At 36.1% G+C, this 23,816-nt stretch overlaps 1 protein-coding gene across 2 annotated transcripts in view; it reads left to right on the forward strand.

Annotated features, from left to right (window-relative positions):
* LOC127843628 (paraplegin-like) overlaps nt 1–23,816 on the forward strand; it is a 298,425-nt gene that overhangs the window by 8,111 nt on the left and 266,498 nt on the right. Inside the window, exons 4-11 of one of the 2 annotated variants that reach the window (XM_052373324.1) lie at nt 426–505; nt 736–807; nt 2,085–2,227; nt 3,656–3,809; nt 10,243–10,335; nt 16,195–16,344; nt 18,238–18,382; nt 22,652–22,778. The exons of the other annotated variant lie outside the window; for it this stretch is intronic. Of the exons in view, the coding sequence (XP_052229284.1) occupies nt 426–505; nt 736–807; nt 2,085–2,227; nt 3,656–3,809; nt 10,243–10,335; nt 16,195–16,344; nt 18,238–18,382; nt 22,652–22,778 (964 nt within the window). The remainder of the gene's footprint in view (nt 1–425; nt 506–735; nt 808–2,084; nt 2,228–3,655; nt 3,810–10,242; nt 10,336–16,194; nt 16,345–18,237; nt 18,383–22,651; nt 22,779–23,816) is intronic. 2 annotated transcript variants of the gene reach the window in all.

Genomic DNA, 23,816 nt, shown 5'->3' on the forward strand with positions numbered 1-23,816 from the left:
CAACGTCATTTGATGTGTAAGAGAGCTCAATGTTGATTGGCCAGCTAGCATGCGCACTTCAATAACAATAAGGTCAAGCGATGTCTCGTATACAGGTGCAGACCGGTTTTTGTTCACTGTTCAAATTGCGAACACTTTCATTGAAACAAAGAGAAAAATTTAGAAACCCAATCCAGATTTAAATGGTGGCTGTTTTCAATGAAATTTTACGAGATTTTAGCATTTTCGCCATCAGATTTTTTTCCATGGACCAAAAAAATCGTTAGGGTCGGGGGCAAAAAATAGGGTCGGTCGGGTTCCCTGAACCAAGACTATTTTTTTTTTTGGCCTTACAGTGATTATATTTGTGAAAGCCAATTATTCCTGATGTTAAAATATTGACTGATTATAATAATGCATGTATTATTATTATATTTCTCTTACAGTGTTTATAATTGGGGATTTTAACAGAGACACTGCGATTTCGTGGGAGGAATTCAAAACAAAATATCTTCTAGAAGGAAGGGTATGACTTCGATTAATCTTTTACCCACAATTAAAATGACTTTTAAATATTAAAAAATAAATTTCATTTAAATCAGTATTCAGCCAGGTTATGCTCTAAAAGATGCTACCAGTATTTAAATTCATGTTACAGTATTCAATATGAAAATGAGAATAAGATAAGAATTAAAAAGTAAGTTGTGTTGGTAAATTTCAGTCCAGGTGCTTTTTCAGCTTTTATTTATATTACAGGTGAAGAAAGTTTTTGTGAGGACTTATTCCAATGACCTTGAGGTTGCATTTGTACAGTTGCATCCTTTGGAGGTAAACATGAAATAAAAGTGTGTAAAACGGTTCCAATTTTGTTTAAAAGCCCATAAAAACTCAAAATCAACGAATATTCGGCACAATATTTCGAAAAGTAAATTAGCACTTAAAAAATCAATGTTCCTTTTAGCAGTAGCCAAAAATTCAAGATGTTGTCTGGTAACATAGATTTAACAAGATACACAATTCTATTTTTTTAGACAATATATTCAACACTTCACATACCATATAAGTGTTTTTGTGTCGTATGAATAGATATCGTTGCAGGAAAATTGAATATATTGTGCCACACAAAATAACAGAGAGCATTATGTAAAATATTGTGCGAAATATTCATTGATTCTCAGTATTTATCGTACTTACTATATGATGGTGCAAAACCATTTATTTGTCCTCTACCGGTTTCACCAGAGGGAACTTATGGTTTTCGCTCTGTCTGTCAGTCAGTCCCACTTTTCTGGATCCTGCGATAACTTTAAAAGTTCTTAATATTTTGTCATGAAAGTTAAATAATGGATAGATGGCAATATGGACATTATGCACATCAATTCATGTTGTTCCTAAGAATAAATTCTGGTTGGCAACAAATAGACTAGAAATACTGCTGAAAATGGTGGTTTTCTGGATACTGCGATAACTTTAAAAGGTCTTCATATTTTTTTATGAAACTTAAAAATGGATAGATGGCAATATGGGCATTATGCATGTCATTTCATTTTGTTCCTACGTCAACAATTCTGGTTGCTATGGCTACAAATATAAACAAAAATTTAAAAAATTCTGACAGTGGTGGAATTTCTGACAATGGTGGAGCCGGTAGGGGACATAATTATATTGCTTGGCAATAGTCTTTTATTCATTTTATTTTCTCAGATTTTCTTTTTGTTATGAAAAGCAAATGTAAGAATATAATAAATATATATGGAATATGATTTTTCAAAGTATGATTGTTCTCTTTAAGATATCTATTTTAACATGGACCGATACAATGTAAAATATTGAACTTTAAGTTTCCTTTGACATTATTAGAGACTTCAGCATGCATTTTTTGTATCTGAGATAGAGAGAGAAGGATGTGAATTATTCTCTTTTCAGCTGATTTCCTCCCTATTAATGTCAAACTAATTTTACAAATAGTTACAAACATTGCTTGATCTTAATAGGGAATACCCTCCCTCTCAGGCAGTTCTTTAATCACACCCCTGAAAGACTAAAAAAGTAACAATGCTTTTATGGTCATCCCTTGAGGTTTAAAGATCTTTCGTGTTTTACAGCAAATTGTCCTGCCAGGAGAGCCTGACAAGGTGGCAGTGAGGATGACGAAGGTTGGGGATTTCCTTGGCAAGCTTCGAGACTTTGAAGCTGAATACAATGTGCCGCGGGGGGAACAGATACCCTACCAGTATGAGGACGCACGGTAGGCTTTCTGAAATGTGCGACTTTCTGCATTGAGGGCGTTATTTCCTTCTGAGAGAATGGCCATTTTTCACAAAGAAGTTTGCAACATAAATTTTCACAATATAAAGAAATTCGCAACTCATTTTTTCATATTTTTTAACAGTTTGCAACTCATTTTTAACAATGTTGAATAGTTTGCAGCTGATATTTATTAAGTTTTGAACAGTTCCCCACTCATTTTTGTGTGGGCCAAGGCTGCTTGACAAAGAAGGGAAAAAATACCTGTCATTAATTGCCGTATATTGCCCTAGGGGGATTATATGGTTGCAGTGCAATTTTATTTGCAATATTATAAAGAATGGAAACTTGCAATTTTTATGCCATTTCATTACAAAATACAGTGGCAATGTGCACCTGAATAACAATGAGCTTGAAACACAAGTACCTCATATTAGCTGAATCAGCCTGATCCAGTCAAGAGAATGAAACTGTTAAGAGTTTTTAAAAAAGTGATAATGTTTGTATATGGATTCAGACATCTATGTTGTAAAACATTAAACTTATTGTCCCCTACCGGTGAAACCAGAGGGGACTTATGGTTTGCGCTCTGTGTGTCCGTCAGTATGTCAGTCAGTCAGTCAGTCTGTCACACTTTTCTGGATCCTGCGATAACTTTAAAAGTTCTTAATATTTTTTCATGAAACCTGAAACATGTATAGAAGGCAATATGGAGATTATGCAAGTCATTTTATTTTGTTCATACGTCAAAAATTCTGGTTGCTATGGCAACAGCAACAAAAAATCTGACCCCAAAAACATAAATCTGAAAATGGTGGAGTTTCACCGGTAGGAGACCATATTGCTTGATTTAAGTTGTGCTAAGCTTGGGATTGTTTGAATGTTAATGAAGTGCCCAAAGAAGGTTAACTTATCCTTAGGGGTTTGTTTGTTTGTTGTGAATGGGAACGATATTTTCACCTTAACTATCATCTTAAAAAGAAGCCACCTGTCTAGAGCAGCCACTTGCCTTGACTTTCTGCTGTACACAACTTGCCTTGACTTTCTGCTGTACACCACTTGCCTTGACTTTCTGCTGTACACCACTTGCCTTGACTTTCTGCTGTACACCACTTGCCTTGACTTTCTGCTGTACACCACTTGCCTTGACTTTCTGCTGTACACCACTTGCCTTGACTTTCTGCTGTACAAAAGTGGGCCACTTTTACCACTTGCCTTGACTTTCTGCTGTACAAAAGTGGGACTTTTAAGTTATTTGCTTTGTCCCCTATAGCCCCAACATTTAATAAGAGTACCACTGGGAGAGAGATGTATTATACTATGCACATGTATTGTGCAATTTAGATGCCCCACGTTATGTCAGTTTTTAAACAAATCATATTCTTACATGTATGTTCGGATAACGTCAACATATGAGTTTATGTTGCAGGTGGTTAATCTTTTTTCAAAAGCTTGCTGTGTTCGCCATCAGCCTTGGCCTATTGGGATTATACTTCTGGTCAAAACGATCCTTAATGAATCTACTCCCGCGTGCGACGATGTTCAAGAATGAACAAGAATTCAAGGACTTTCTCAACAAACAGGTACCACTTTGTACAATCGCTGTTGTTTTCTTGCCCGAATTATGGACTGATACTCCTGAACATTTATGTTTGGACAGTCAAGGGCCTGCCAATGTTTGGACAGTCAAGGGCCTGCCAATGTTTGGATAGTCAAGGGCCTGCCATTTTTTTGGCAGGGCTAGTCTCTGTTTTTCAATCAAACAGGTCAATTAATAGAACCAGTATACTCTCATTCATGTGTATACCTTATGCTTAAAAACATTTATTTAAGAATTGAAAAGAGTGTTCTGCGATTTCTTAGCACAATCATTACGAAGAAAAAAATGTGTCTACCTTCAAGAACTCCTAACTGTACCTGCTATTGTACACAAATAAGTTTTCATTGTATGCCATCTTAATGCTTAAAGTGCTTTAAAGGGACCTTTTCACAGATTTTGGCATGTTTTGAAGTTTGGCATTATATACTTTAAATAGATAAATGTAAAGATTGGAACTGAACAGCTTCAGTAGAAAACGAGAATTAGATTAAACAAAGAAAAAAGTCATCCTTAACAGGGCTTGAACCACCGAGCCTTAGAGTTAAAGAATAACGCTGAAACCACTTGACTATCTATGCTCACAAAGTAAGTGGTTTATTCTATACTTAATGTAAGTTATCTTTGTAATGTCACAAAATATAATGATGACATCAGAACTCTTCAAATTTTTGCATTGTTAAGCGTTTGTAACGCTTAATAATTTGCAGGTTGTAAAATTATCTCAAGATGCATATAATGGATACTTTAGATGAGAAATGTTCAGTATTATTTTTTCCTTACAAATATCATAACAACAAGAAACATTTTGAAATCTGTAATAATTTATTTCAAATTTTTCAATTTACCAGAAAGTGAAAAGGTCCCTTTAATACCTCTTTATGTACGAAAAGTTTTAAGTATTAAAGTCTTAATCTATTCCTATTTATTTATGAGGCCTTGTTTATTGTTTTGCTCATCACTAAAAATTAATTGCAAATAATTAAAAAAAAAATGTAAAAAGTTATTTTACTCCGCAAGTATTATTATATTAAAGTGTACTTGGCAATCATATAAGCAATTGAACATGCTGCTGTGTAACAAGAAAGAAACAAAATTTATATAAAAAAAAACGATGTCACAAAAGAAAAGGTCATTAGCAGGCATCCTTAGTTAGGGTTTTGTGATAGCTTTTATCATATGATGCAAACAAGAAAAGTATTCAAAACTTAATAATTGTGTGTCACACTCTATGAAAATGGGGCTTAGCACATGCGTCTAAAGAGTCTTCCAAGCAAGATTAGCCTATGCAGTCCGCACAGCCTAATCTTTTACTAAACTGCCTGTGCAGTCCGCACAGCCTAATCTTTTACTAAACTGCCTAGCCTATGCAGTCCGCACAGCCTAATCTTTTACTAAACTGCCTGCAGTCCGCACAGCCTAATCTTTTACTAAACTGCCTGCAGTCCACACAGCCTAATCTTTTACTAAACTGCCGAGACTGGCTTTTTATTTAGAAGAGACTTCCTTTAAACGTAAAATTCCATGAAAGTGTCAACCCTGATAATCTTGGGAAAAATGCCCAGGCTAATATGGCAACACTTTACATACATGCCTCAAGTCCCATCACTTTACATACATGCCTCAAGTCCCATCACTTTACATACATGCCTCAAGTCCCATCACTTTACATACATGCCTCAAGTCCCATCACTTTACATACATGCCTCAAGTCCCATCACTTTACATACATGCCTCAAGTCCCATCACTTCACATACATGCCTCAAGTCCCATCACTACATACATGCCTCAAGTCCCATCACTTTACATACATGCCTCAAGTCCCATCACTTTACATACATGCCTCAAGTCCCATCACTTTACATACATGCCTCAAGTCCCATCACTTCACATACATGCCTCAAGTCCCATCACTACATACATGCCTCAAGTCCCATCACTTTACATACATGCCTCAAGTCCCATCACTTTACATACATTCCTCAAGTCCCATCACTTTACATACATGCCTCAAGTCCCATCACTTCACATACATGCCTCAAGTCCCATCACTTCACATACATGCCTCAAGTCCCATCACTACATACATGCCTCAAGTCCCATCACTTTACATACATGCCTCAAGTCCCATCACTTTACATACATGCCTCAAGTCCCATCACTTCACATACATGCCTCAAGTCCCATCACTTTACATAGATGCCTCAAGTCCCATCACTTCACATACATGCCTCAAGTCCCATCACTTTACATAGATGCCTCAAGTCCCATTTTGCCAAAGCAGGGTTAATTTCTTACACTTGTTTTTGTGCTTTAAAATGAAATCGTTCTTATGATTGTTGTTGTTTACAATTCATAAATTCCAGTTAGCTGAGTCTTTTTGTTTTTTCCTGATTCCAAAAAAGGGCTTAGACTTCCATGTAGGAGTCATTTTTAGTTCACCTGAGCTAAATGTGCTCATGGTGAGCTTTTGTGATCGCCTTTTGTTCTCTGTGCAGCAATCAAAACTTGCATTGTTAACACTCTAGTTGCTACTTGCATTGTTAACACTCTAGTTGCTACTTGCATGGTGAATACTATAGTTGCTACTTGCATTGATAATACTCTAGTTGCTATTGCATTGTGAACACTCTAGTTGCTACTTGCATTGTTAACACTCTAGTTGCTACTTGCATTGTTTACACTCTAGTTGCTACTTGCATTGTTAACACTCTAGTTGCTACTTGCATTGTTTACACTCTAGTTGCTACTTGCATTGTTAACACTCTAGTTGCTACTTGCATTGTTAACACTCTAGTTGCTACTTGCATTGTTAACACACTAGTTGCTACATGCATTGCTAACACACTAGTTGCTACTTGCATTGTTAACACTCTAGTTGCTACTTGCATTGTAAAACTCTAGTTGCTACTTGCATTGTTAACACTCTAGATGCTACTTGCATTGTTAGCACTCTAGTTGCTACGTGCATTGTTAGCACTCTAGTTGCTACTTGCATTGTTAGCACTCTAGTTGCTACTTGCATTGTTAACACTCTAGTTGCTACTTGCATTGTTAACACTCTAGTTGCTACTTGCATTGTTAACACTCTAGTTGCTACTTGCATTGTTAACACTCTAGTTGCTACTTGCATTGTTAACACTCTAGTTGCTACTTGCATTGTTAACACTCTAGTTGCTACTTGCATTGTTAACACTCTAGTTGCTACTTGCATTGTTATTACTCTAGTTGCTACTTGCATTGTTGACACTCTAGTTGCTACTTGCATTGTTGACACTCTAGTTGCTACTTGCATTGTTGACACTCTAGTTGCTACTTGCATTGTTGACACTCTAGTTGCTACTTGCATTGTTAACATTCTAGTTGCTACTTGCATTGTTAACACTCGAGTTGCTACTTGCATTTTTAACACTCTAGTTGCTACTTGCATTGTTAAAACTCAAGTTGCTACTTGCATTGTTAACACTCAAGTTGCTACTTGCATTGTTAACACTCTAGTTGCTACTTGCATTGTTAACACTCTTGTTGCTACTTGCATTGTTAATACACTAGTTGCTACATTTATTGTCTGATCTTCAGAAAATTTGGTCAGAAGATTCGTCTTAAGGATATATTGGACTAGTTGGAAAATGGTCATGTGTACTTGAAAAACATTGCCGGCAGGGTGCAGGGCATTTTTCCTAAAATGGCTATATATAGCTACAGTAAAACGTTGTTATACCCCCACAATTGAAGTTTCGGGGGTTATATAGGAGTGAGCCTGTCTAACGGTCTGTCAGTTGGTCTGTCGGTTGATCCGTATTAAGTGTCCGCTCTCTAATTCAAGTTGTTATCATCCGATCATTACCAAACTTGGTCAGATGTTGTTTCTAGATGATGTCTAGGTCAAGTTCGAATATGGGTCATGCCGAGTCAAAAACTAGGTTCTAATCATTGAGCATGGTGTCCGCTCTCTAATTCAAGTAGTTTTCATCAGAGCTTCACCAAACTTGGTCAGAAGCTGTATCTAGATGATGTCTAGGCCAAGTTTGAAATTGGGTCATGGCAGGTCAAAAACTAGGTAACAGGGTCACTTAGTGCGTTTTTAACATTTTTTAAAAACTGTATTTTTGAAGACAATATGCAAAATATTCTGTGTCAATTCGGCATTCATCAGGTCCGTTACAAAGCTCTAGTTAACACAATAGAGGCAGAATTTATTGTTCTATCTTGATGAAACTTGGTCAGAAGATTCATCCCAATGATATCTTGGACTGGTTAAAAAATGATTCCAGTTGATTAAAAAACATGGCCACCATTTGGCGGGGCATTTTTATACGCCCGTTTTTAAAAACGGGACGTATTTAAGTTTCACCCTTGGCGGGTGGGCGGCGTCCACAGCAGTGTCCGCTCTCTAATTCAAATAGTTTTCATTCGATCTTCACCAAACTTGGTCAGAAGTTGTGTCTAGACAATATATTGGACACGTTCGAATATGGGTCATGCTGGGTCAAAAACTAGGTCACGAGGTTACTTAGTGCTTTTCAAGCATTTAGCATGGTGTCCGCTCTCTAATTGAAGTAGTTTTCATCCGATCTTCACCTAATTTGGTCAGAAGTTGTGTCTAGATGATATGTAGCTAAAGTTCAAATATGGGTCATGCAGGGTCAAAAACGAGGTCATGAGGTCACTTAGTGCTTTTTAAGCATTAAGCATGGTGTTCGCTCTCTAATTGAAGTAGTTTTCATCTGATCTTCACCTTATTTGGTCAGAAGTTGTGTCTAGATAATATGTAGGTCAAGTTCAAATATGGGTCATGACGGGTCAAAAACGAGGTCACGATGTCACTTAGTGCATTTTAAGGATAACGCATGGTGTCCGCTCTCTAATTAAAGTAGTTTTCATCTGATCTTCACCGAATTTAGTCAGATGTTACGTCTAAATGATAAATAGGTCAAGTTCAAATATGGGTCATGCCGGGTCACTTAGTGCATTTCAAGCATTGAGAATGGTGTCCAAAACCTTCGAACGGGCGTATTTTGTGACAGTTTGGCACTCTTGTACCTTATATGGTTTAGTGAAACCTTGTTAACACTCTAGAGGCAACATTTATTGTCCAACCATCATAAAACTTGGTCAGAAGATTTGTCCCAATGATATTTTGGACCTGTTTGAAAATAGTTCCAGTTGTTTGAAAAACATTGGCAACAGAGGGTGGGGCATTTTTCCATATATGGCTATAGTAAAACCTTGTTAGCACTCTAGAGGCCTTATTTATATCCGATTTTCATTAAACTTGGTAAGAAGATATGTCCCAATGCTATCTTTGATGAGTTCCAAAATGGTTCCGGTTGTTTGAAAAATATGGCTGCCATTGGGCAGGGAGTTTTACCTTATATGGCTATAGTAAAACCTTGTTAACATTTTAGAGGCAAAATGTATGGTCAGATCTTTATGTTAATTGGTCAGAACGTACTTCCTAGTGACATCTTGGATAAGTTCGAAAATGGTTCTGGTCTGTTGAAAAACATAGCCACTAGGGGGCGGGGCATTTTTCCTCACATGTTTATATATATGGCTATAGTAAAACCTTGTTAACTCTCTAGAGGCCACATTTATTGTCCTATATTCATCAGTCAATTTGTCCTTATTATATCTTAAAAGAGTTCGAAAATGATGTTTGGTTAAAAAAGAATTGCCGACAGGGGGCGGGGCATTTTTCCATATATGGAGATAGTTAAAACTTGTTAACACTCTAAAAGTCACATTTATTGTCCAATCTTCATGAATCTTGGTCAGAACATTTGTTCTAATGATATCTTGTGCAAGTTCGAAAATGGTTCCAGTTGCTTGAAAAACATGGCCGCCAGGGGGCGGAGCATTTATCCTAATATGGCTATAGTACAAACTTGCTTACATTCTTATTGTCACATTTATTGTTCAATCTTCATAACACTTTATAAGAACAATTTTTTAAATTATATCTTGGATCAGTGTGAAAATAGTTGCGGTCTGTTGAAAAAACATGGCTGCAAGGGGTGGTTGAATTGATCGTAATATGGGTATAGAAATAAACCTTGTTAGCACTCTTAAAGTTACATTTATAGTTCAATCTTCATGAAACTTGGTCAAAACATTTGTTATAATGATATCTTGGGGCTGCACTGAGCAGGTCTGTTAATTTGTATCTCAGGTGAGCAACTTTGGGCCTTTCAGGCCCTCTTGTTTCATGTTAAACTAGAAAAAGGGAAGCAATTTTCAAAGGTAATTTTTAAATTTGGTGAATAATTGCATAATTTTAAAGAATTCCACACAGGAAAATTGGCTTTTCTCCTGCTCAAGAAAGAAAATAGCCCATAAAATATATATATGGGACATAAATATTTCTCAGATGCTGAGATGTTGAATTTTTATATTGTTTCTGTTATTGCCTGTACAGAGAGAGGGGATGAAGGAGATGAACAACACGTCCAAGGAAGCATCACAGAAGACCCGCAAACCCAAAATCAAGAGACCTGAAAAAATATCTGAGGTACGGTGGTAATGTTTGTCTAGGTGATTAGTGTTGGCGAGACCCTTCAGAGTTCAACCCTAACTGGAGTCTGAGAGTCCGAAAACTCTTAAAATGAGACTCGCACTCCTTGTTTTTATGTCAAGGACGAATAGATAATTTCTATTTATCATTTGGCAGGTACAGATCATTTTCACTAGGGAAGTAATATTTTTTAAAGGGATGTAATAATTTTTTTTATACATAAATCAAATCGGCGCAGTACGGGGCATTGTGTTTCTGAGAAACACATCTCTTGTTACACATATGACTTAACATGTTTGTGGACCAACTACTTATAAATTTCATAAGTCAGTAATTTGAAAACCTTTAAAAGTGTATCTTTATAAATTATTGATGTGAACATTTGTTCTCCCAAGTAATCCACACTCTTTATAAATTATTGATGTGAACATTTGTTCTCCCAAGTAATCCACACATTGCTGAGATTATTTATTAGCTCACATGGTGAGCTTTTGTGATCACCTTTTGTGTGTCGTTTATTGTGCGGGATCAACATTTGCCTTAACACTCTAGAGCAGGGATCATATTTTCCCGCAACATTAATCGGTCCGGATATAAACGGGGAAAAGTAACCGAAAATGTATATCCGAAATCATGACAAATTACGTTAAAATAAATACTTTTGTTTTTGCCATTCAAGGTGATATAATACATGTACAAGTAAAATTCCCTTAGGCATTTTTTTTAACGAAACGAGTTTTCTCAACTGGTTTTATCATTTGGTATTTCATTGTTGTTTCGTGTGCTGTTTTATCAGACTTTTTTCATCGTTGTCAATATTATTAATCTGTGTAAGTCTATACCGATAGTTTTAATAGATGCGTAGGGATTTAATCACAAGAGCGAAGCATTTGAAACCATGCATCTAATTTTCCGGTCGTGAGTTATTCAACAACAAAGTATAAAGTACACAAATTATTTCGATTCTAACACGGTTTTACTAAAGATTTATTCAATGTATATTATTTTTCTTGTGTACTATTTTATGTGAAGTTCCGCCCAAAAAAATACCTTTCGGCTGTTTTGTCTATCAGATCCGCGACTTTCATTCATAATTATATTAACAGATTATTACGCTGGTGGAAAATGTATCGGCAAGTTTTGTTTAGTTACAGCGCGTGCATTCAGACGCGTCTTTTCGGATGCGTCTTTAATCCGCTGTTCACAAGTTTTTTATTCTTGGTCTGACGTGCAATAAACCGGTCCTGACCGGTTTAGAGACTGCAGCGAATGGTTTATCACACCTAATCGAGATAAGAATGTCATTAGGGTGTGTTAGCATGAACACTGTGTAATTGATTTCATGACATGGGAATTTTTATAGCGAACTGTTTGGGATTTTCAATCGGTCTTTCATGACCCCAATCGGTCAAGGACCGACAAAACCGAAAAAAATATGATCCCTGCTCTAGAGGCCACATTTATTGTCCGATCATCGTGAAATTGGTCAGAAATGTTGTCCAAAGATATTGTGGACGAGTTCGAAAATGGGTCTAGTTGGTTGCAAAACATGGCCGCAAGGGCTGGGGGCAGTGTATTTTTCTTCATATGGCTTTAATAAAAACTAGTTAACTCTCTAGAGACCACATTTATTGTCCACATAAAAACTTGGTCAGAAGATTTGTCCTATAAAATGTTGGATGAGTTTGAAAATGGTTCTGGTTGGTTAAAAGACATGGCTGTCAGTGGGCGGTGTATTTTTCCTTATATGGCTATAATAAACACTTTTTAACACTCTAAAAGTCACATTTGTTGTCCAATTTTCATGAACCATGGTCAGAACATTTGTTCCTATGATATCTTGGATGAGTTCGAAAATGGTTCTGGTCTGTTGAAAAACATTGCTGCCAGGGAGCAGGGAATTTGTCCCTATATCTATATGGCTATAGTAAAACATTGTTAGCACTCTCAAAGTTACATTTATAATTCACTCTTCATAAAACTTTGAAAATTTGAACTAATGCTATCTTGGGCTGCACAGAACAGGGCAGTTCCTTAGTATTTCAGGTGAGCGACTTTTGGCCTTTCAGACCCTCTTGTTTTTGAGTTTATACTTGAACATATCTTACAAAGAAGTTGAATATTTGTCTTGTTTATTACAATGTCTTGATAAGGCCACAACAAATTGATTTGTTCTATGGATTTTTGCCTCCCAAAAATGGAGCGAGTAAAATAAAAATAATTTTTTTTATTTTATTTTTTTTTAAATAACAGGCAACGGGAAAATCGATTTTTTTTTACATGTATTGCCTATGTAAATTGATATATTTTGCAAAATAAATTCATGATATCTGCAAAATACCAGTACAAGATCATTTAGAAGTAATAATTGAGTTTAAGCCCATATACAATGTTTGTAAAAATAAATAAAAAAATCTTCAATAGCTGTTCTACTTACTCTCACCAGGCAGTGATTCTTCAATAGCTGTTCTACTTACTCACACCAGGTAGTGATTCTTCAATAGCTGTTCTACTAACTCTCACCAGGTAGTGAATATTTAAATTTAACATGGTACACTGTAGTTTTCATTATCAAAGTTATATAAGAAGCTCAGTTTTCTGTCAATGATGGTTAAATAACATGAAAGAATAAATAATACAATAAATATCAAGCATAAGCAGTGATTTGTCTTCACATCATACTTTACAGCCTGCGCCTTTTTGATTGGGGATGATGTGCGATAAACCATGAAAGTGGGAAAATGGAATCATTATTACATCATGTATTATGATTATAGATAACAGTATATCAATTGTTAATAAGTGCATGTTTAACTGCTTTCTTAAATTTATATTATAAAGAATTAAGGAATTAAACTGCTGTGTGATAAAATAAATAAAGCAATTGAGTTTATTAAAAAAGTTTGACTTATTTATTTGAAAATTTTGGCGAGACTTTTTTGAAAAAAACAGAGTTACTTTTTGCTATTGGGAAACAGCTCTTTTTTTACATTTTGCAATTTTGACACAGCATGTAAGGGGCTGTAATTTTGGGCAAAAAAACACTGATATGAAATATCTTGAATGTGTATTTGTTCTAAATATCATAGGTTATGGTATTATACAATACTCAATGCACTGCTTTTGTTAGTTTAGCACTGTTAAAATTAGAAATGAGAAGTTTAAGTTTTGTAATGTAAATAAATCATAACTTCCTACTGGAAGAAAAATAAGAAATGGGTAGTAAAAGTTATGTTTTTAAACAAAAAAGTCAATTGAATTCCAGTAAAGTTGTTTATGTCAAGACAGTTTCTTCGCTTTCTTACTTCTGTTATATTCATGTTTATGAGGCATACTGTACACCTTAGACTTAGCCATCGACAGTTTGAACAAGTAGATACGTGGCTTGTACAATTTATATGATACTCAACATTTTTTCGTCCAGTTCAACGGCGACACTCATTTGCTTGTTAATTTTTAGCTTTAAAAATTTCTGACAAGATTTATTTATTAAAATATGAAAAAAATGCACACGCAGCCTAGCGTTGGCACCCGTATTGCGGTGCTCTTGTTTATATTTTAACTTTATCAATACCAACAAGTTTATTGCAGATTTTACAAATCGTACACATATCGGTGACATTTCACATCCTGATGTAGTTGTTGTTGAAGTATAAAATTACTAAAATCATCTGTGAGGCAATGACTTAATGTCAATGGAAAATTAAAATTTCCATTTGTGTCTTTGGCCGACATGACAAGACAAACGAAAGCTGCCATTTTGTTGCCATAAACCAAACTTATAACGCACAGCGTTATAACAGTCTATGTCTAAAAATACGTAGGCTAAATTAAACTAAATCATTTAATAAAGAGGTGCGCAGCAAATTTGTTGCTTCGGGCGCAAAATAAAAAATAGAATTATTTTAATTTTGTTTTAAGATTTTTAGGTGAGGCAAATCTGTCAAACATTTAATCAATTTGTTATGACCTAAGTTCATTATTAGTCTTATAATTTAATGAAAGATGAAACAGTCTTATTGCCATGTTACATTTTTGAGTTTGTATAAGGATCAAATTCTATATCATCTGAATGGTAAATGGTATACATTTTGGCTCTATCTTTTACAGCATGTTAATATGCAACTTGGTGTTATGTTTAGAATGTACCTTTGTCAGGCATGATAATTTCATTTTGGGCAAAATTAAATAGTTCAACGTTTGGGCAATGATAAACTGTAAAACTGCTTTATGCAACATATAAGTGTAAGTAATTAAATACATGTATAATGCTCTTTGAAAAGTAGGCTAATGCATGTGCTATAGTGTCATCCCAGATTAGACTGTTCACTCCACACATGTGCTATAGTGTCATCCCAGATTAGACTGTTCACTCCACACATGTGCTATAGTGTCATCCCAGATTAGACTGTTCACTCCACACATGTGCTATAGTGTCATCCCAGATTAGACTGTTCACTCCACACATGTGCTATAGTGTCATCCCAGATTAGACTGTTCACTCCACACATGTGCTATAGTGTCATCCCAGATTAGACTGTTCACTCCACACATGTGCTATAGTGTCATCCCAGATTAGACTGTTCACTCCACACATGTGCTATAGTGTCATCCCAGATTAGACTGTTCACTCCACACATGTGCTATAGTGTCATCCCAGATTAGACTGTTCACTCCACACATGTGCGATAGTGTCATCCCAGATTAGACTGTTCACTCCACACATGTGCTATAGTGTCATCCCAGATTAGACTGTTCACTCCACACATGTGCTATAGTGTCATCCCATATTAGACTGTTTACTCCACACATGTGCTAAAGTGTCATCCCAGATTAGACTGTTCACTCCACACATGTGCTAAAGTGTCATCCCAGATTAGACTGTTCACTCCACACATGTGCTATTGTGTCATCCCAGATTAGACTGTTCACTCCACACATGTGCTATAGTGTCATCCCAGATTAGACTGTTCACTCCACACATGTGCTAAAGTGTCATCCCAGATTAGACTGTTCACTCCACACATGTGCTATAGTGTCATCCCAGATTAGACTGTTCACTCCACACATGTGCTATAGTGTCATTCCAGATTAGACTGTTCACTCCACACATGTGCTATAGTGTCATCCCAGATTAGACTGTTCACTCCACACATGTGCTATAGTGTCATCCCAGATTAGACTGTTCCCTCCACACATGTGCTAAAGTGTCATCCCAGATTAGACTGTTCACTCCACACATGTGCTATAGTGTCATCCCAGATTAGACTGTTCACTCCACACATGTGCTATAGTGTCATCCCAGATTAGACTGTTCACTCCACACATGTGCTATAGTGTCATCCCAGATTAGACTGTTCACTCCACACATGTGCTAAAGTGTCATCCCAGATTAGACTGTTCACTCCACACATGTGCTATAGTGTCATCCCAGATTAGACTGTTCACTCCACACATGTGCTATAGTGTCATCCCAGATTAGACTGTTCACTCCACACATGTGCTATCGTGTCATCCCAGATTAGACTGTTCACTCCACACATGTGCTATAGTGTCATCCCAGATTAGACTGTTCACTCCACACATGTGCTATAGTGTCATCCCAGATTAGACTGTTCACTCCACACATGCTACTCAGGACGACACTTTCCTGCATTTGCGCTAAAAGGAGACATTCTTTAAACGAAAAAATTAATTAAAGTTGAAAGTGTTGTGAGGACTGTAGAGGTTAACCTGTGAAGACACACTACTCACAGACGTCAAGCCTCCTTTTGTCAGAGGGTGGCTAATAAATGAAATGATCTACTGTTTGTGTATGGACTGTCAGTGATATTTCTTAACTGTTTCTCGTTTTAGTTCATGGACCTTTTTGATGGTGACCAGTTTAGCAAGGCGGAGGATGTTCTTGAGGGCAAGTTTAGTTTCAAGGACGTTGCAGGGCTGCACGAGGCCAAGATTGAAGTCCAGGAGTTCATAGATTACATTAAAACACCAGAGAAGTTTGAGGTGCATAGGGCAAATATTGTTAGTCTAATAAGGGAGCATGCAAATATTGTCACTTTATTGAGGGGAACATTCAAATATTGTGACTTTAATACGTGAAAATGCAAATATTGTCTCTTTTTTATAATTGAACATGGAGATATTGTAAATTTAATAAGTGAAAATGCAAATATTGTCAATTTAAAAAGTGCAAATATTGTCACTTAACTAAGTGAACATGCAAGTATTAAAAGTTTAATATGTAAACATGCAAATGTTGTCACTCTAATAAGTGAACATGCATATATTGTCACTTTAATAAGTGAACATGCAAATATTGTCTGTTTATAAGTGAACATGCAAATATTGTATGTCTATAAGTTAACATGCAAATATTGTCTGTTTATAAGTAAATATTAAAATATTGTCTGTTTATAAGTAAATATGCAAATATTGTCTGTTTATACGTAAATATGCAAATATTGTCAGTTTAATAAGTGAACATACACTTATTGTCTGTTAAATAAGTGAACATGCATATATTGTCTGTTAAATAAGTGAGCATGCCAATGTTGTCGATTTGCTAAGTAAACATGCAAATAATGACACTTTAATAATTGAAAATGCTAAAAATGTCACTTAACTACTTGAACCTGCTAATACTCTCACTTAAATAAGTAAATATGCAAATATGGTCAATTTTATAAGTGAACATACAAGTATTTTCTATGTAACAAGTGAGAATGCAAATATTGTCACTTTTATAAGTGAACATGCTAATATTGTAATTTTACACGGTGAACATGCAAATATTGTCAATTAAATAAGTGAGCATGCACATATTGTGAATTTGTCTATTTAATAAGTCATCATGCAAATATTGTCAATTTAATAAGTGAACATTCAAATATTGTGACTTTAATAAGTGAACATGCAAATATTGTCTGTTTTTTATGCGCCTGAAGGAGGGCACATAGTGATCGGACCGTCCGTCTCTCTGTCCGTCTGTACTTCCGTCACACTTTTTTGTTTAGGTATCGCGTTTAGGTTTCAAAAATGCTCATAACTTCTATGTCGCTTCAGATAGCAACTTGATATTTGGCATGCATGTGTATCTCATGGAGCTGCACATTTTGAGTGGTGAAAGGTCGAGGTCATCCTTCAAGGTCAAAGGTCAAATATATGGCTTCAAAGCAGCGCAGAAGAGGTCATTGTGTTTCTGACAAACACATTTCTTGTTATAATTCAACATGGAAATATTGTAAATTTAATAAGTGAAAATGCAAATATTGTCAATTTAAGAAGTGAACATGGAAATATTGTTATTTTTTCAAGTGCACATTAAAAATATTGTCAGTTTAAAAAAGAAAAAATGCAAATATAGTGAGTTGTCAGTTTAATTAGTGAACATTAACAGTAATATATATATAAATGTAGGCATGTTATCACCTTTTTAACTGATTTTGTATGTGGTCTAAATTATCAGTAGATGTATTCTGTATTCTCAAAGCTCGTTTTGGAAACCTTAATGTTTTTATATGAAAAATAATCTGTTATTGTTTGATTTGAATTGTGCATATTGACTCTCATATGTACCGGTAACAATTAAGAAATTTAAATAATAGGTATGATGGTTTGCTATTACAGGTTTTTCCATCTTAGAAAATGGCCGTTTTTCACAGTTTTGAGAAGTTTGGGGCTCAAATTTGCACATTTTGTTAGAGTTTGTGACTCATTTTTCACAACTTTGAGAAGTTTGCGACTCTAATGTTCACAATTTGGAAAAGTTTGCAACTCATTTTTTTCAACATATTGAGGGGAGCCATGGTCAGTTCACAAAGACAGGCAAAAAAGCCCTGATAATAAAACAGTGTTTTTTATACAGCTATGATCATTGGAGTTGTTTCTGTTCTGTAGGAGATAGGAGCGCGGACGCCCAAGGGAGCCCTTTTGTTGGGCCCGCCAGGATGTGGTAAAACACTTTTAGGGAAAGCATTGGCAGGAGAATGTGGGGTTCCATTCTACTATGCTGCCGGCTCAGAATTTCTCAAGATGATTGGAGGTAGGTCTTGGACTTGCCTGTGGGAATGTCTATAGTTACACAGCTGAATTACAATTGGGAAAGAGCTGGGCCAATCAAAATCGGGTATTGTTTATGAGGATAAACAATTACTGTGAAACCATTATTAATCGTCAGGCATTAATTTTCATAAATTTCGTCAGTCGACCGATCGGCGAATTTAAGATTCTAACGAACAATCATGCTCTATGTTTGAACAAAAACAAACACTAAGTTGAACAATATTTCAAAACTTTACTTTAGACATGAGGCATTAAATTCCAACATAATATGGCACACATTCACTGCTGTTTCGTAATCAAGATTAATCCGGTTTTGACACAAAGGGATGTTGATTACACAAGGTACTTAACTGACACGTTACACTTCTTTAAAACGCGTGTGCAGTACAGCTGTATCGAATGCGTTGACTTCGTTTATGTAGAATGGTAATGAATTAGCGCTAATTGTTTATAACTTTATTACCCATTAGGTGCATTGTGTTTTTCAGGGGTGTTGCATATTAGCCATCACACAGCAAATGCCGATGAAAGACAATAAACCAAATGAAAAGATAACGATGTGTGATCAACATGCGTATTTATCACAAATTAATAAAGAATATTTTAGTTGCTGTTTGTTGTTTGATTGTTTGCGTTTAACCACACTTATTACTATTTTATATGTATCAATTTATTTATTTTTAAATTATTGACATTATTGATTTATATACCGGTAGTTTACTTTTTAAGAACAAACACACAACAGAGTTTATAATTTTCATGTTGATATCAGAATAAAAACGCATTTTATTTGTAAAAAAAAACACTTAACAATCTGGAACCTCTGTCGTATAACACAAACAGTTTTTAAACGGTATTGACAGCATTTTAATAAAAATCATACCAACTAGAACACATACCCAAGAAAATAAACAAAAGTGACTAGTTTGATTTGCTATTTGATAGAATAAGACTAATTGGCAATTGGCTTCGTTGTACACTCGTTAACAGTTATTCGATCCCACTTGTCCGCTAATCATAACAATGAACGTGTGAATGGCATACATTAAGAGGGTACATTACTGTCCCTTGATAACAAAAGACTAGTTAATTGGCATGTGACAAACAGGCCCCACCTCCTGCAGTGATTCTCAAGTGTGTTCCCGCATTCGTACCACGATTTTTTGCAACTGCGATTGATCGCGAATATATATTACACACAAATCGGATATTGACTGACGCATTTTAAAAAAAATTCAAAATCAGTAATCGGCGAATTTAAGTGCTGACGAAATCGTCATTTTTATAAAAATGAAGAAATTTTGTGCTGTCGAAAATAAATGGTTTCACAGTATCTTACCTGTTTGGTGAAAAGGCCTTGGTCCGTCCGTCCACATTTGTTCGTAAACACTCTAGAAGCCACATTTATTGTCCGATCTTCATGAAACTTGGTCAGAAGTTTCGTCCCAATGAAATCTCGGTCGATTTCGAAACTGGGTCGTGCCGGGTCAAAAACTAGGTCACTAGGTCAAAAAAAGTAAAAAACTTGTAAACACTGTAGAAGTCACATTTCATGCCCAACTTTCATGTAACTTTGTCAAAATGTTTGTCTTAATGATATGTTGGTTGAGTTCAAAAGTGGTTCCGGTCCGTTGAAAAAACATGGCCGCCAGTGGGCGGGGCAGTTTTCCTTATTTGGCTACAGAGAAACCTTGTAAACACTCTAAACGTTACAATTTTTGCCCAATCACCATGAAAGTTGGTCAAAACATTGGTTTTATTGATTTCTCAGGCAAGTTCGAAAATGGTCCAGATCGGTGAAAAAACATGGCCGCCAGTGGGCAGGGCATTTTTCTCTATATGTTTATAGTGAAAACATGTGAACACTCTAGAAGTCACATTTTTGGCCCAATTTTCATATAATTTGGTCAGAACATATTTTTCCTTGACATGAGAATTGAGTTCGAAAATGGTTCCGGTCCGTTGAAAAACATGGTTGCCAAGGGGACGGGCAGTTTTCCTAATATTTATATAGTAAAAAGGCTTGTAAACAATCATGAATTAAGGTCATGTAACATGCGAGACAACTCTTCTAAATATTGCATTTAAGTTTACGGGAGTTACTCCCCTTTGACTACTAATATTTTCATAATAATACAGTGTATTTTCTAGAGGGCACAGTTCTTTTCCGATCTTCATGAAACTTGGTCAGAAGCTTGGTTCCAATGATATCTCGGTCAAGTTTAAAACTGGGTCATGCCGGGTCAAAAACTAGGTCACTAGGTCAAAAAAAGAAAAACCTTGTAAACACTGTAGAAGTCACATTTTATGCCCGATCTTTATGAAACTTTGTCAAAATGTTTGTCTTAATGATATGTTGGTTGAGTTCAAAAGTGGTTCTGGTCTGTTGAAAAACATGGCCGCCAGTGGGCGGGGCCGTTTTTCTTATTTGGCTATAGGGATACCTTGTAAACACTCTAGAGGCCACATTTTTTGTCAGATCTTCATGAAACTTGGTCAGAAGATTTGTCCCAATGATATCTTGGTGGAGTTGGAAACTGGGTCATGCTGGGTCAAAAACTAGGCCACTAGGTCACAAAAAAAGAAAAACCGTGTAAACACAGTAGAAGTCTCATTTCATGCCCAATCTTCATGTAGCTTTGTCAAAATGTTTGTCTTAATGATATGTTGGTTAAGTTCAAAAGTGGTTCTGGTCCATTGAAAAACATGGCCGCCAGTGGGCGGGCAGTTTTCCTTATTTGGCTATAGAGAAACCTTGTAAACTCACTAGAAGTCACAATTTTTGCCCAATCATCACTATTGATATCTCGGAAGAGTTCGAAAATGGTCCAGATCGGTGAAAAACATGGCCGCCAGTGGGCGGAGCATTTTTCTCTATATGTATATAGTCAAAACATGTGAACACTCTAGAAGTCACATTTTTGGCCAAATTTTCATGAAATTTGGTCAGAACATTTGTTTCCTTGATACGACAGTTGAGTTAAAAAATGGTTCAGGTCAGTTGAATAACATAGCTGCCGGGGGGGGGGGGGGGGGGGGGCAGTTTTCTTATATTTTTATAGTTAAAAAACTTTGTGAACACTCTGGAAGTCACATTTTTTGCCCAATCATCATGAAACTTGGTGAAATGATTGGTTTTGTATATATCTCAAATGAGTTCGCAAATGGTCCCGATCGGTCAAAAAACATTGCCGCTAGGGGGCAGTTTTCCTTATGTGACTAGAGAGAAACCTTGTGATCGAACACTATAGAAGTCTCATTTTTTGCTTAATCATTGTGAAACTTAGTCAATACATTGGTTTTATTGATTTCTTGGACAAGTTGGAAAATGGCTCAGATTGGTGAAACACACTTTAGCTCACCTGATTGCTCAGATGAGGTTTTGAATTGGTCTTTGTCCGCCATCCGTTTGTCCACATTTGGTTTGTAATCACTCTAGCATTCACACTTCTCAAGCATTCTTTATGAAAGTTGCTGAAAGATCTCAGTCAAGTTTGATAATGAGCAAAATCACATAATTATTGCCCTTAGATTGTCCAAATTTTCATTATATTATACATAATTCTAGAGGTCACAATTTTGTTTCAGATTTTATGAATCTTGGTCAAAATATTTATTTTTGTAAGCAAAGTTTGATGTTTGGTAAGGGGGGTCAACTCAAAATATAGGTCACCAGGTAAAATCTTACAAAAACAAAAACACTCCATACGTCAGAGTTTTGGTTCAATAATGATGACACTTGACCAGGATGTTTGTCTGGACAATATCTAGGTCAAGTTTGAGGTTTGGTAAAGATTAAATGAACCGACTCCTCTTAGGTGAGCGAACTAGGGCCAAGATCTTGTTTACATATAGTATGCATGTTGCATTCACAATTCATTATCATATGTAGACAATTGTGCTTGTTCCATTCAAATGTGTATATGCAATCAGAGAGAAATAACTTTCAGTATGTCAACCAGTTAAAAACAATTATAGACTAACACAGAATCCTTTGTATACTGGGCTGAAAATAATGATTAACTGAATTTTTTTTCTAGTTTTAACCTGATCGGACACACATTTGTGTGTACAATACTTAACAATTTGTGAAGATGAGGACTTATGGACACTTTCCTCTCTTCTGGAATTTTTTGTTAGCAGGGTGCCTCTAATAAATACAAATTTAGTTTAGGTGCATTGTTGTCCCTGATAAGCCTGTGCGAACTGCGAGCCCATTTCATCTAGAACGTGGCTCAATTAATTTTAGGTATGGGAGCAGCAAAAGTGCGAAAGCTGTTCAGAGAGGCGAGAGAGGATGCTCCCTGTATCATATTTATTGACGAGGTGGATGCCATTGGGAAGAAACGCGCTTCAGGGACCTCAGATATTGGATCGTAAGATTCGACTGATGCTTCAATCTAAATCAAATCATTGCATGGCATTGTCCTGCCTTTTGAAAAAAATGCATCTGTTTTGAAATTTTCAGAAAAAAGAAGAGTAATGTATTGGTTTGTAAGATAACAATTATATTCTATTTTTAGCTCACCTGAGCACAACGTGCTCATGGTGAGGTATTGTGATCGCCTTTTGTCCGTCGTGCGTTTTGTGTCGTCAACATTAACCTTGTTAACACTGTAAAGGTCACATTTATTGTCCAATCTTCATAAAACTTGGTTAGAACATGTGTCTTAATAATATCTTGGACAAGTTCGAAAAAGGTTCCGGTTGGTAGAAAAACATGGCTGCCAGGGGGCATGGCAGTTTTCCTTATATGGCTTTAGTAAAACCTTGTTAACACTCTTGAAGTCACATTTTTAGTCCAATCTTCATGAAACTTTGTCAGAACATGTGTCCCAATAATATCTTGGACGAGTTCAAAAATGTGTTCCGGTTGGTTGAAAAACATGGCCACTAGGGGGCGTGGCAGTTTTCCTTATATGGCTATAGTAAAACCTTGTTAGCACTCTAGAAGTCACATTTTTAGTCCAATCTTCATGAAACTTTGTCAGAACATGTGTCCCAATAATATCTTGGACAAGTTCGAAAATGGTTCCGGTTGGTTGAAAAACATGGCTGCCAGGGGGCATGGCAGTTTTCCTTATATGGCTATAGTAAAACCTTGTTAACACTCTAGAAGTCACATTTTTAGTCCAATCTTCATGAAACTTGGTCAAAACATGTGTCCCAATAATATCTTGAACGAGCTCGAAAATGGTTCCAGTTGAATGAAAAACATGCCGCCATGGGGCGGGGCAGTTTTCCTTATATGGCTTTACTGTATGGTAAAACCTTGTTAACACTCTAGAAGTCACATTTGTGGTCCAATGCTCATGAAACTTGGTCAGAATATTTGAACTAATAATATCTGGGCTAAGTTCAAAAATGGTTGAGATCCGTTAAAAAACATGGCCGCAAGGGGGCGTGGCATTTTT

Source organism: Dreissena polymorpha, chromosome 9 (genome assembly GCF_020536995.1).
Source record: "Dreissena polymorpha isolate Duluth1 chromosome 9, UMN_Dpol_1.0, whole genome shotgun sequence".
NCBI lineage: Eukaryota > Metazoa > Mollusca > Bivalvia > Myida > Dreissenidae > Dreissena > Dreissena polymorpha.